Genomic DNA, 14,781 nt, shown 5'->3' on the forward strand with positions numbered 1-14,781 from the left:
AGATCCAACGCAGCCAAAAATAAAAATTAATTAATTAATTAATTTTTAAAAAAAAGAAAGAAAAATGCTTCCTTTTTTAATGCTCTTGCCTATAATAACATATTTTAGGTATTCTTTCATTTTCACACAAGTGAAAGAAAGTAAAATCATGTGGAAATTTGGACGTGAAAATGGATCGTTTTCTCGACAGAGCTGTAGTTAAAGTAGTAATAGTTGATGTTCAATGAAGAATTTTAATTTTAATATTGCATTATAATTTCACAAAATAAAAACGATATCTCCATGCCTTTGTAATCCTTAGCCCTCTTGCAGATAATAGTATTCTATATTTTTATTATACTAATGGCCAATACTTTAGTCAGAAACAACTTATATTTTGGGACTTCCCTGGTGGTCCAGTGGTTAAGACTCTGCGATCCCAATGCAGGGGGGCCTGGGTTCGATCCCTGGTCGGGGAACTAGATCCCACATGCTGCAACTAAAGATCCCACACGCAGCAAAGAAGAGCCCATGTGCTACAGCTAAGACCCGACACAGCCAAATAAATAAATAAATATTTATTTTAAAACCTGTATTTTGAAATATATTCTTTGTTAAATGGATCCTGGAAATAGGCATTTAGGATAACCCAGTATAATATCCTCTGCTCTAGGCTGTAAAATGAGTGGTCCACCTACTGACATTATTTTTTTTTCGTTTTTCATTCTTATGTTCAGAAAAATAAAGATATGGAAAGGGAGCATACATGTCAGTATCTCCGTAGTCACTGCATAGCATTGTGGTGTTATTCTCTAGGGGATAACTTTGAATTTGAAAAGACTGACTGATTGCCTAAAATTATGAGTGCTTAAAGATATAAGGCTTACTTTGCATAATGTGACAACATTTTTGGGCCAGTCACCAATTTCCAAATTTAAATGTCAACATAGAATAAAAAAAAAAAAAAAAACTTTTACAATTAAGATATTTTAAGTATTTTCAGTGAAATTATTTAGCTGATGTTTGGTTTTATTCTTTCCCCCTTAATCAGAATAGTATTATACAATAATCGAAATCAGCTGGCCATTGTAACCTGCTGTGCATGAGCATGAAAATGCCAGTCACTTTCACTTGCTTATAGATCTATCTTAATCCTTCAAATTGGAATTAAAAAATGTTTCATGATATTGGCGGTAATTTATGTCTCTTTGAATTGACTTTGTAAAACACTTTTTAACACAAACTGCGTTGTTAATCAGTATATGAAAAAGATAATCATTCTGCCATACTAGATTAGTTGAGCATTTATTGGAAAGTTGTAGTTGTTTTAAGTGCCCTTGTTTTTGTTTTGTTTTTTATAAATTTATTTTATTTATTTATTTTTGGCTGCATTGGGTCTTTGTTGCTGCGCGCGGGCTTTCTCTACTTGCGGCGAGCAGGGGCTACTCTTTGTTGCGGTGTGCAGGCTTCTCATTGTGGTGGCTTCTCTTGTTGCAGAGCACGGGCTGTAGGCACACGGGCTCAGTAGTTGTGGCTCACGGGCTCTAGAGCGCAGGCTCAGTAGTTGTGGTGCACGGGCTTAGTTGCTCCGTAGCATGTGGGATCTTCCTAATGCAGGGCTCGAACCCGTGTCCCCTGCATTGGCAGGCGGATTCTTAACCACTGCGCAACCAGGGAAGCCTTAAGTGCCCTTGTTTGAAGACATACATAGATAAATTGGAATGAACATGATTTTCTCATGTTTAAAATTTAGGAAATAGGTCTTATGAAAAAATATTAGGAGTTGGGGCTATGTTAGCTCTCTGGAGAAGTGACTGAATGATAACTTTAAATGACTCTATTACCATTTACTTTTCCATCTTTAGAGCAAATTTAGAAGAAATGATACTTAAATTCAGCCTAACAACAAGAAATACTGAAATCTGCCCAGCAAATACATTGTAGAATCAATAATAGTAGAAATCATGAATAAATCAACTCATAAGAGTGAAGTATACTTGGTATCTGAGTTTTGTTTTAATGGGGTTTTGATCATTGCGTATACATATTCATATTCCTAGATTTCTGCTGTTGAGAGAAAACAGAGCTAACTCCCCAAATTTATTCAGTTAGCAAAAGCATAGAGTTTTAAGAATTATTTTTTGTTGGAATGATTTACTTATTTATTGTGAATGATTTTAGTAACTAATTTAGTCTAAATTAGTGGTTTAAAGGGTTGAAGATACAGAGAATAATTACCCTTGAGCAAACAGTTGAAGGTACACACTTACCTCAGCACCATGTCTTTTGCTACTTTAGTTTGGAAAGTTCTGTATCATTTGTTACATATATTATACATATCTCTTGTTATGTCATGGGATTATCTCTTATGTAAGATTAATAAACAGTAATAACCAGAACAACAGAGCTCTGTTCCTAGGATCATCAAGAAATGGAACTACAGTAGTCATCTTTTATTTAACACTTCCTTATACAATAGAAACCCTTGTGCCTTTGATAGTAGAGATAGTCTTTGTTTAAAATGGTGATTGAACTGGATAACGTTAAATGCCTTCCAACTCAACAAGTAATTTATGGATTCGTGTTTTCTGTATTGAATTTAGTAATGGAGACATTATGGTGTGGATTTGGAACATCTGAATCTCTAATAAGAAGCTGTTTTAACCTCTCTGCACCTCATTTCTCCTGTAATTTAATGTAGTTTAATGTCCTGTAGAAACCCTTGTGCCTTGGTTAATAGAGATAGTCTTTGTTTAAAATGGTGATTGAACTGGATAACATTAAATGCCTTCCAACTCAACAAGTAATTTATGGATTCGTGTTTTCTGTATTGAATTTAGTAATGGAGACATTATGGTGTGGATTTGGAACATCTGAGTCTCTAATAAGAAGTTGTTTTAACCTCTCTGCACCTCATTTCTCCTGTAGTTTAATGTCAGACTAGTTGATTTCCGTTGTCCCTTCCAGTTTTCTTGTTTTGTTTTTTTGTTTGTTTGTGTTGGCCGAGTGGCATGTGGGATCTTAATTCCCTGACCAGGGATTGAACCCCTGCCCTCTGCATTGGGAGCGCACAGTCTTAACCACTGGACCACCAAGGAATTCCCCTTCCAGTTTTAAATTTTATGGCTCAACAGATTTTTTTTTTTTAAAAGACAGGTATCTCTCACTTTGAAAGGTAGCACCAACCTATTTAGGTCTATTGCATGTTTGGATTTTAACATTAGATCCAGTCCAGATTAAGGTTTTCATATTAAACCTGGTGGCTGTTTCTGATCAGAACTTAGTATATCTGGGATATGAGAAAGTTGACGTTGATTCTTATTAGAAAATTTTAATTATAAATTTTGATACATTATGTGTTTTCTAGAGAACTGGGAAAGAGTGTAGTTGAAATAAAATTATCTTATAAACATTAAAATATACTCAGCTAAATGTGGAAGGATGTTAATAATTTTTTCAACTTCTTTTTAATTATCACTTCCCTAAAGATATATAGCCTTTAGAATTTAAAATAAAGAAATCAGTTGAAGCTAATTTTCTTTAGTTTAATGCCAGACTGTTTTCTTAGTTTAATGCTAGCCATTAGCAACAATGTTGGATAGTCAGTTTTTCTTACTTTATAGGTAACTAAGGCTCAGAGACCTTAAGTAATTTGCCAGGGTGTTACTAACAAATTACTGATACTAAAATATTGATACTATGTGGTTAAATAGAGCCAGAATTTCAAACCCAGAGTTAGAATTTAAAACTCAGTTGTGTTTCACTCAAAAATTGTGTCATTTCCTCTGGTTCTCAAACTTAGTTGTGTTTGAGAATAGCCTAAGTAGCTTTTAAAAAACTACAGTTGCCTAATGTGCAGCATGGTGACTATGGTTAATAATAACGTATACTTGAAATCTGCTAAGAGAATAGATCTCAAGTATTTTCACCACACACACAAAAGAGGTAACTATGTGAGGTGATGGATGTAATCATTTCACAATGTATACATATATCAAAACATCACTTTGTACACCTTAAATATATGCAATTTTTATTTACCTAATAAATAAATGAAAACCAAAAATCAATCGAATAAAAAAGCTAAAACTGTCAAGAAAAGAAAAAAAAGCCCTACAGATACCTGTTTCACTGATAATCAGTAGATTTTATGGAATGTCTCAGGTATGTTTTAAAAGCTTCAGAAGTAATGCTTATGATTAATCGGAACAACCCTCTATATTAGCACTTCTCAAGCTTCAAAATACATGCAGATCACCTGAGGATCTTGTGAAAATGCAGATTCTGGTTCAGTACATCTGTGGCAGGGCCTGAGTTTTGCATTTCTGGTGAGCTCCCAGGTGACATAATTGATGGAGACCCCTTGCATCCATACTATGAGTAGCAGTGACCTACACTATGTGATATTTGATTTATGATATGAAAATTTTGGCTCCAGTTTCTGTGAAGGCTGTGATTAATTCACATTTCTATGAATTTTAATTATAAATTTGATACAGTGTTACGTGCCTTTGGATTTCTACTTGAAGAGCTTTCCTCCCTGTGTTAAAGTAGCAAGTGATAAAATATTTACTTAAGCTTTAAATCATTCAGCTATGGGACTTTAATCACATTCTTTTAATTGATTTGGAAACTAAGAACTCAGTCTGGTAGCATCCATTTATTATTAGTCCATTTCTGCAAGAAAACAAGTTATTAATTCTAGCTTTTAATCCTAGTTTTTGACTATCTTAAAGAAAATGTCAGTACACCTATATTCAAAATGTAAGTATGTGGAAGAAGAAAAGGATTTTCACAGTGAAATGTCTGCCCTTTTCAGGTTCCCCAGCACCACCACTGCCATCTGTTATGTCTCCTGGCAGGGTGGCAGCTAGTCGACTGGCTCAACAAGGAAGTGATTTAATTGTTCCTGCAGGTATTCACTGCACTGATTGGATAAAGCCCTTCTTGCTACTGCTGAAACTAAACTAATTCACTCAGTTTCTTATCACTTGCTTTATATTCTTAGGTGTGTGTTATTCTGGCTTTTTTGGTGGCTGCTTTTTTTTTTTTTTTAACAATAGGGAAAATAATCTTTCTAGCCATAGCTTATCTTTCTGGCTTTTCAAAGTTTATTAGGCTCTATTTCAAACCCGAAATTTAATTTACCTTAACGATTACAAAACACTGTAAAATTTGATTCATTTTAAATCATCCTCTCTTTGCTCTGGAAAATGTTGGTTTACTTATTTGATCCTAAAGTGCTCTGCACTTTAATATTGCTGGACTATAAAAACAAGGAAAAAATAAACTTTGTATTTCTTTTTACATGAAATGTTAATATTTTATATTTTGTTTCTGTGAGAATTTTGTAAATTCTTAAATGTGCTTGATTTTGTATGCTGTTCTCTTTCTTAGATTGTGGTAAAGCTGTGATAAAGGCTGGGCTGGCTAGAGGAGTGAGAAAAGAGATTTTTGCTGACTGTAACCTTTTACAGCCATTTTATAAAACATTTTCTCTTGTCTTCTTTTCATTGTTATTTTAAAATTATTATGAAGTTTCTATCCCAAGTCATTAGCATCATAAATGTTTATTAAATATTTTATTCTGTGAAAAATATTTTACTATTAGGAACTATATAGTTGTAGAGTTGCTTTTATCTCATAATTTCTTGATTGTTGGAGTAATGCATTATCAGGGCTTTATACTGCCTGTATTAATTATGGCTTTTTTGGGAGATGGGGGGTCTCTTGAGAAAAAATGAAGTACAATGTAGGTCTTGTTATAACACAGCCTCTTATACTAGTGGTAAGATATTTTTAATGACTATTTAAAATTATAGTGTTTTTAAATCCTACAAAATTACAGTAACATTCTATTGCTGCTCTCTTCTATGTAGTATAGTGAAAGGAGATCACTGTGAAGAGTGCGTGGCCTTTCAGATTTTCACTGACAGTTTTTTTTAGAATCATTAGGTTATAAGATTAATTGTGGAAATTTTATTTTTCTTGAAGTAAACAGCAGTGTATTTAGAGAAGAAGGCCGGTTTGTTTTTAAGAAGATGGACAAACCTCAGAAATATATTTTTTTAAGTGTTAGGAAATTATCCTCAAAATGATTCCAGGAAGTTCTAGTCCTTCACTTTGTGGGAACTTTTTTATATCTTTAAATGCATAAGTAGTTTAATTTGAACAGCATCAGTGTTTTGTTTTCTTTCTACTTGTCTTTATCTGGTTTGCATTTTTATCTTTTGTTCTGATCTTACAGGTGGCCAGAGAACGCAGACAAAAAGTGGACCAGTTATTCTAGCAGATGAAACTAAAAATCCTGCAATGGAAAAGTTAGAACTTGTTAGAAAATGGAGTCTAAATACCTACAAGGTTTGTAATTTTTTTTTTTTAATGTTTCCACCCTATCTGGCTCTAAGAATTTTCATTTGTATGTTATTCAAATTATTATTTTGCAATTATATGAATATATAGGAGAGAATAATGCTATTTAAACATAAATATACAATTAGAAAAATGAAGTATTTTGTCTTATTGATCTTGGCATAAATGTATTTTAAAAAGTCAGTAGCAAGAGTTTAAAAAAAAACTACTAAAGTTCTTACTAATTGACAGATAACACATAGTTGAAGAAGAAATACAGTGCCTGGGAGGGAGCACATTTAGCTGTATACAGAGCTGCTCTAGATATGTTTCTCACAACCTGCAGCTTTTTGATGCTTTATAGCAGCTGAATGTCAAGAGAGGTGTATTAGTTTTCCAAAGTTTGGAATTCTCTGATTTATTGTAATAACTAAGCACTAACTGTACACACAGCAAATGAGTTGGACTTCAAAAGTTTATTGTTGTTAGTTGTATTGTTTCAGAGTAATTGTTGGTTATTTTTTTTATGTTCTTATAAAACTAATAAGCAAATTATTTAATCTGTACTGTATTTGATGTATTACAAATAGATAAGCCCCAAATCCACTTAGTACCTTCAAATCTTAACAGGGACAAGACAGTAGAATTCATAGAATAGTTAAGTGGGTGAAAGCCCTAGCAGTTCAAGTTAGAGCATTAGCCTTAACACTGGCTGTATTTGTGAATTGGTAGTGGGCCTAGTGGTTTGTAAGTCAGGAATTGTCTGTATTTTTATACGGGAGTCTCTTATGTGTCTTCTTTTTTTTTTTTTTTTTCTTCAATGGAAGGCTTTTTTTTTTTTTTTTAAAGGAACTCCTTTATTTATTTATTTATTTATTTATTTTTGGCTGTGTTGGGTCTTCGTTTCTGTGCCAGGGCTTTCTGTAGCTGCGGCAAGCGGGGGCCACTCTTCATCGCAGTGCGCGGGCCTCTCATTATCGCGGCCTCTCTTGTTGCGGAGCACAGGCTCCAGACGCGCAGGCTCAGTAGTTGTGGCTCACGGGCCTAGTTGCTCCGCGGCATGTGGGATCCTCCCAGACCAGGGCTCGAACCCACACCCCCTGCATTGGCAGGCAGACTCTCAACCACTGCGCCACCAGGGAAGCCCTCTTATGTGTCTTCTAAAGAGTAATACAAAAGCGAATTTATTCTTTCAGTTAGTATTTTTAAAGTATGGTCTGCAGTTTTCTACGAAAGTACAGGTATTCTTAAGATGGTAAAAGCACCCTGAAACTGCTACATGAATCTTTTCCAAAAAATTATTTAGTTCATGTCAGTGTAGAACTGAGAAATGCCAGTGGTAGCCATCAAAAAGGCATCAGTGGATGCCTGCGAAACTGTTCTCACTCAGGACATTCTGTTTACTCACTGCCCCTTTTGTTCTCAAGGACATGGATTCTCTCATTCCATATATTGTTTTTCCCTTTGTATTCCCTCATATCACAACAGTTCACCCAAATATTCAAACATCTACTTCATCTTCTCGCTGAATCTGCATATCTAGTTAATTATTAAATGGATTCTGCCTCTTTAATATTCTTTGACTTTATCCCCTCGTCTCCATCTCACCCTTCACAGCCATATGATTACTCTCTCACATTACTGTAGTAGCTTCTTGACAAATTCTCTTAGCCTACATATTCTGCTTTGCCTGACATGGTTCATTCTTGCTTAAACTCCTTCACTCGCTCCCCATTGTCTTTAGAACAGCATGAATCTGACCCCATCAACCTTTCCAACTTCATCTCCTGCTGCTCCTCTCTTCACCCAGGGATCCAGTGATCCATACCAGATTATCCAGATATTTCCTAAACAAGCTGTGCTTTCTCACACCTCTACTACTTTGTTCACGGGGCTGTATTTGCCTACTGCTTGGAATTCCCCTTCATGCTCCCTTTCATTCCACTTGTTTATCTTTCATACCAGACTGAGCTTCATTCATTTATTTATTAAATTCTGTTCAGCCATTCCTTTGTTCATTTATTCCTGAAATTTGACTCTAACCATTGGTATTCTCTATCCACACATTTGGAGCCTAAAGAATACGGGCCTTATTTCTGAACTAAATCCTAGTAACTTTACAATTTACCAAATTAAATTTTTCTCATTTTAGCCTTCCTCTCTTATGTCATTTAATTTGTGTTTTCCTTGTTCTTTATCTTTTTTTTTCCCTATATGTGTGTGTTTGTCATGTATTTCTTTTCTTCTGTCTTTTACCTCTTCAGTAATCTGAGTTGAATCATTAAGATTCCAGTTATCTCTACATTAACATACCACATTCAGACTTTTCTGTTAATAAAAATGACCAGTCTTCATAATGTGTACGCATGGCATAGTATTACGTGAAAGAGTTATTCTCTTCAGAGTGATCACTTTATTTTTAGCTGAAAATTTTTTTTCATCAGAAAAGTTTGGATATCTCAGTCTAAGTCAAAAGAGAGAAAGTCCTAGCTTACATGATTTTATGAAGTGTGTAGCCCAGTGTGTCTGGGCTGACATAGGACTCTCTATTCTTGTGGCTTTTTGACCTTTTTGGTCCAAATTGTGAGCTGATATAGGACATTCGCTGTCATTTGGATAATCCTTCAAGTATTGATTCTGATTTGGGTGAATTAGGACTTTGCTTGTTACTCATCTTACTCTTGAGGACCTTGATTCTGGCTATGACTTTGATCCTTTCTTTCTTAGACTTCAGTTCCTACATGATTTCTAACTTTAATTTCTTCTGTCTGTTTCTGTTCTCTAGCAAACACTTTAAGGCTTTTCCTAAAAGAGAATATTAGCACCTCCTTTATTGGTTGTTAATTTTGGCTCCAAGAGCAGTCTGGTGATTAAAACCAAATATGTAATAGGAGTGATTTTAAGTTTAGGCCTTGAACCTATCTTCTTAAATATCATTATTATTATTATTATTAATTTATTTACTCATTTATAGCTGTGTTGGGTCTTCTTTGCTGAGCGCAGGCTTTTTCTGGTTGCAGCGAGAAAGGGCTACACTTCGTTAGCATGCACGGGCTTCTCATTGCGGTGGCTTCTCTTGTTGTGGAGCCACAGGCTCTAGGTGCGCGGGCTTCAGTAGTTGTGGCACGCAAGCTTCAGCAGTTGTGGCTCGCGGGCTCTAGAGCGCAGACTCAGTAGTTTTGGCACATGGACTTAGTTGTTCTGCAGCATGTGAGATCTTCCCGGACTAGGGCTTGAACCCATGTCCCCTGCATTGGCAGGCAGATTCTTAACCACTGCACCACCAGGGGAGTCCCTTAAATTACTTTAATCTACCTGATTTTATTCACACAGTTTGAATACAAAATTTATTTATTTTCTTATTTATTCTCATCTGCAGGAATAGTTGTGAATAATGAACTCTGGTTTATCATTTTTGTTTGTTTTGTATTTTCCTAGTATAGAATAGGGTACTTTAAGAAGTCCATCTTATTTTTTTAAAAATAATCTCACTTTCAGCATTCAGACCTGTTTGGCATCTTTTCCAACCACTAAATGTTTTTTGAAAATGTTTTAAGAATGTGCCACCAGTATTCACACCTTTATCAAGTAAATATTTGTTGTCTTAAAGCCAATATCTTTCATTCCCGTTTTTCTTATCATATTACCTTATTTATTTACTTCTTGACCTGTCTCCCCTGTTCAATTTCTAGTTATTTCCTTTTATGCTCCCTTTTCCCCTATCCTTCACTCTTAATAACTCTTTTAATGTAATATCTGTCAGTTGCTGCCATGAAATTATTTTCCTTGTACTTAAATTGTTTTATTCCTTTTGTTTTTGTTTTTTTTTTTGCATTATACAAAAGCTCTTGGTGCTATTTAAATACTAGTAGTACCCAGTGACTATCTTGTAAATTCATGACCTATACGGTGGTGATTTACGGTATTTTATACACTATTTATCATTATATTATCTTCCCCCAAGTAGGAGATCTACGTAGAGCAATAATTTACTTTCGCTTCTTCCTGCCCCTTTAATTTTGTTCCATTTGTCCTATTATTTTCAAAATGAATTCTTTTTTTTCTTTACATTTTTATTGGAGTATAATTGCTTTACATTGTTATGTTAGTTTCTGCTATATAACAAAGTGAATCAGCAGTACATATACATATATCCCCATATCCCCTCCCTCTTGCGTCTCCCTCCCACCCCTCTAGGTGGTCACAAAGCACCGAGCTCATCTCCCTGTGCTATGCGGCTGCTTCCCACTAGCTATCTGTCTTACATTTGGTAGTGTATATATGTCAATGCCGCTCTCTCACTTTGTCCCAGCTTACCCGTACCCCTCCCCGTGTCCTCAAGTCCATTCTCTATGTCTGCGTCTTTATTCCTGTCCTGCCCCTAGGTTCTTCAGAACCTTTTTTTTTTTTTAGATTCCATATATATGTGTTAGCATACAGTATTTGTTTTCTCTTTCTGACTTACTTCACTCTGTATGACAGAGTCTAGGTCCATCCACCTCACTACAAATAACTCAATTTCGTTTCTTTTTATGGCTAAGTAATATTCCATTGTATATATGTGCCACATCTTCTTTACCCATTCATCTGTCAGTGGACACTTAGGTTGCTTCCATGTCCTGGCTGTTGTAAAGAGAGCTGCAATGAACATTGTGGTACATGACTCTTTTTGAATTATGGTTTTCTCAGGGTATAGGCCCAGTACTGGGATTGCTGGGTCATATGGTAGTTCTATTTTTAGTTTTTTAAGGAACCTCCATACTGTTCTCCATAGGGGCTGTATAAATTTATATTCCCACCAACAGTGCAAGAGGGTTCCCTTTTCTCCACACCCTCTCCAGCATTTATTGTTTGTAGATTTTTTGATGATGGCCATTCTGACCAGTGTGAGGTGATACATCATTGTAGTTTTCATTTGCATTTCTCTAATGATTAGTGATGTTGAGCATCTTTTCATGTGTTTGTTGGCAATCTGTATATCTTTGGAGAAATGTCTATTTAGGTCTTCTGCCCATTTTTGGATTGGGTTGTTTGTTTTTTTGATATTGAGCTGCATGAGCTGCTTGTATATTTTGGAGATTAATCCTTTATCAGTTGCTTCGTTTGCAAGTATTTTCTCCCATTCTGAGGGTTGTCATTTCGTCTTGTTTATGGTTTCCTTTGCTGTGCAAAAGCTTTGAAGTTTCATTAGGTCCCATTTGTTTATTTTTGTTTTTATTTCCATTTCTCTAGGAGGTGGGTCAAAAAGGATCTTGCTGTGATTTATGTCATAGAGTGTTCTGCCTATGTTTTCCTCTAAGAGTTTTACAGTGTCTGGCCTTACATTTAGGTCTTTAATCCATTTTGAGTTTATTTTTGTGTATGGTGGTAGGGAGTGTTCTAATTTCATTCTTTTACATGTAGTTGTCCAGTTTTCCCAGCACCACTTATTGAAGAGGCTGTCTTTTCTCCATGGTATATTCTTGACTCTTTTATCAAAGATAAGGTGACCATAAGTATGTGGGTTTATCTCTGGGCTTTTTATCCTGTTCCATTGATCTATGTTTCTGTTTTTGTGCCAGTACCATATTGTCTTGATTACTGTAGCTTTGTAGTATAGTCTGAAGTCAGGGAGCCTGATTCCTCCAGCTCCGTTTTTCTTTCTCAAGATTGCTTTGGCTCTTCAGGGTCTTTAGTGTTTCCATACAAATTGTGAAATTTTTTGTTCTAGTTCTGTGAAAAATGCCATTGGTAGTTTGATAGGGATTGCATTGAATCTGTAGATTGCATTGGGTAGTATAGTCATTTTCACAATGTTGATTCTTCCAATCCAAGAACATGGTATATCTCTCTATCTGTTTGTATCATCTTTAATTTCTTTCATCAGTGTCTTATAGTTTTCTACATACAGGTCTTTTGTCTCCTTAGGTTGGTTTATTCCTAGGTATTTTATTCTTTTTGTTGCAATGGTAAATGGGAGTGTTTCCTTAATTTCTCTTTCGGATTTCTCATCATTAGTGTATAGGAATGCACGAGATTTCTGTGCATAAATTTTGTATCCTGCTACTTTACCAAATTCATTGATTAGCTCTAGTAGTTTTCTGGTAGCATCTTTAGGATTCTCTATGTATAGTATGTTATCTGCAAGCAGTGACAGTTTTACTTCTTCTTTTCCGATTTGGATTCCTTTTATTTCTTTTTCGTCTCTGACTACTGTGGCTAAAAGTTCCAAAACTATGTTGAATAATAGGGCTGAGAGTGAACAACCTTGTCTTGTTCCTGATCTTAGAGGAAATGGTTTCAGTATTTCACCACTGAGAACAGTGTTGGCTGTGGGTTTGTCATATATGGCCTTTATTATGTTGAGGTAAGTTCCCTCTATGCCTACTTTCTGGAGGGTTTTTATCATAAATGGGTGTTGAATTTTGGCAAGAGCTTTTTCTGCATCTATTGAAATTAGCATATGGTTTTTATCCTTCAATTTGTTTAATGTGGTGTATCATATTGATTGATTTGCGTATACTGAAGAATCCTTGCATTCCTGGGATAGACCCACTTGATCATGGTATATGATCCTTTTAATGTGCTGCTGGATTCTGTTTGCTAGTATTTTGTTGAAGATTTTTGCATCTTTGTTCATCAGTGATGTTGGCCTGTATTTTTCTTTTTTTGTGACATCTTTGTCTGTTTTTGGTATTTGGGTGATGGTGGCCTTGTAGAATGAGTATGGGAGTATTCCTCCGTCTGCTATATTTTGGAAGAGTTTGAAAACGATAGATGTTAGCTCTTCTCTAAGTGTTTGATAGAATTCACCTGTGAAGCCATCTGGTCCTGTACTTTTGTTTCCTGGAAGATTTTTCATCACAGTTTCAATTTCATTACTTGTGATTGGTCTGTTCATATTTTCTCTTTCTTCCTGCTTCAGTCTCGGAAGATTGTGCTTTTCTAAGAATTTGTCCATTTCTTCCAGGTTGTCCATTTTATTGGCATATAGTTGCTTGTAGTAATCTCTTATGATCCTTTGTATTTCTGCAGTGTCAGTTGTTACTTCTCCTTTTTTATTTCTAATTCTATTGATTTGAGTCTTCTCCCTTTTTTTCTTGATGAGTCTGGCTAATAGTTTATCAATTTTGTTTATCTTCTCAAAGAACCAGATTTTAATTTTATTGATCTTTGCTATTGTTTACTTCATTTATTTCTGCTCTGCTCTTTATGATTTCTTTCCTTCTGCTAACTTTGGGGTTTTTTTGTTCTTTCTCTAATTGCTTTACATTGAAGGTTAGGTTGTTTATTTGAGATTTTTCTTGTTTCTTGAGGTAGGATTGTATTGCTATGCTTCCCTCTTAGAACTGCTTTTGCTGCATCCCATAGGTTTTGGGCCGTTGTGTTTTCATTGTCATTTGTTTCTAGGTAATTTTTGATTTCCTCTTTGATTTCTTCAGTGATCGCTTGGTTATTTATTAGTGTATTGTTTAGCCTCCATGTGTTTGTATTTTTTACAGTTTTTTTCCTGTAATTGTTATCTAGTCTCATAGTGTTGTGGTCAGAAAAGATACTTGATATGATTTCAGTTTTCTTAAATTTACCAAGGCTTGATTTGTGACCCAAGATATTCTCTATCCTGGAGAATGTTCCATGAGCACAAGAAGAAAGTGTTTCTTGTTGTTTTTGGATGGAATGTCCTATAAATATCAGTTAAGTCCATGTTGTTTAACGTGTCATTTAAAGCTTGTGTTTCCTTATTTATTTTCATTTTGGATGATCTGTCCATTGGTGAAAGTGGGGTGTTAAAGTCCCCTACTATGATTGTGTTACTGTCGATTTCCCCTTTTATGGCTGTTAGCATTTGCCTTATGTATTGAGTGCATGTATGTTTATGTATGTTGGGTGCATAAATATTTACAGTTGCTATATCTTCTTCTTGGATTGATCCCTTGATCATTATGTAGTGTCTTTGTCTCTTTTAATAGTCTTTATTTTAAAGTCTATTTTGTCTGATATGAGAATTACTACTCCAGCTTTCTTTTGATTTCCATTTGCATGGAATATCTTTTTCCATCCCCTCACTTTCAGTCTGTATGTGTCCCTAGGTCTGAAGTGGTTCTCTTGTAGACAGCATATATATGGCTCTTGTTTTTGTATCCATTCAGCCAGTCTGTGTCTTTTGGTTGTAACATTTAATCCATTTACATTTAAGGTAGTTATCGATATGTATGTTCCTATTACCATTTTCTTAATTGTTTGGGGTTTGTTATTGTAGGTCTTTTCCTTCTCTTGTGTTTCCTGCCTGGAGACGTTCCTTTAGCATTTGTTGTAGAGCTGGTTTGGTGGTGCTGAATTCTCTTAGCTTTTGCTTGTCTGTAACAGTTTTAATTTCTCCGCCAAATCTGAATGAAATCCTTGCTGGGTAGAGTAATCTTGGTTGTAGGTTTTTCGCTTTCATCACTTGAAATATGTCCTGCCACTCCCTTC

The 14,781-nt window shown here is 35.2% G+C and overlaps 1 protein-coding gene across 7 annotated transcripts in view; it reads left to right on the forward strand.

The window, feature by feature from the left end:
* ARFIP1 (ADP ribosylation factor interacting protein 1) overlaps window positions 1-14,781 on the forward strand; it is a 129,564-nt gene that overhangs the window by 60,046 nt on the left and 54,737 nt on the right. For 5 of the 7 annotated variants that reach the window (XR_009503258.1, XM_059922621.1, XM_059922624.1 and 2 more), the window contains 2 exons: window positions 4,799-4,894; window positions 6,227-6,339. Coding sequence is in view for 6 of the 7 variants with exons in the window: in XM_059922621.1 (XP_059778604.1) it covers window positions 4,799-4,894; window positions 6,227-6,339 (209 nt within the window). In the remaining variant the exon portion in view is untranslated. The remainder of the gene's footprint in view (window positions 1-4,798; window positions 4,895-6,226; window positions 6,340-14,781) is intronic. The other 2 variants (XM_059922625.1, XM_059922626.1) reach the window with 1 other exon arrangement.

The sequence above is a fragment of the Balaenoptera ricei genome, chromosome 5 (genome assembly GCF_028023285.1).
Source record: "Balaenoptera ricei isolate mBalRic1 chromosome 5, mBalRic1.hap2, whole genome shotgun sequence".
NCBI classification, from domain to species: domain Eukaryota; kingdom Metazoa; phylum Chordata; class Mammalia; order Artiodactyla; family Balaenopteridae; genus Balaenoptera; species Balaenoptera ricei.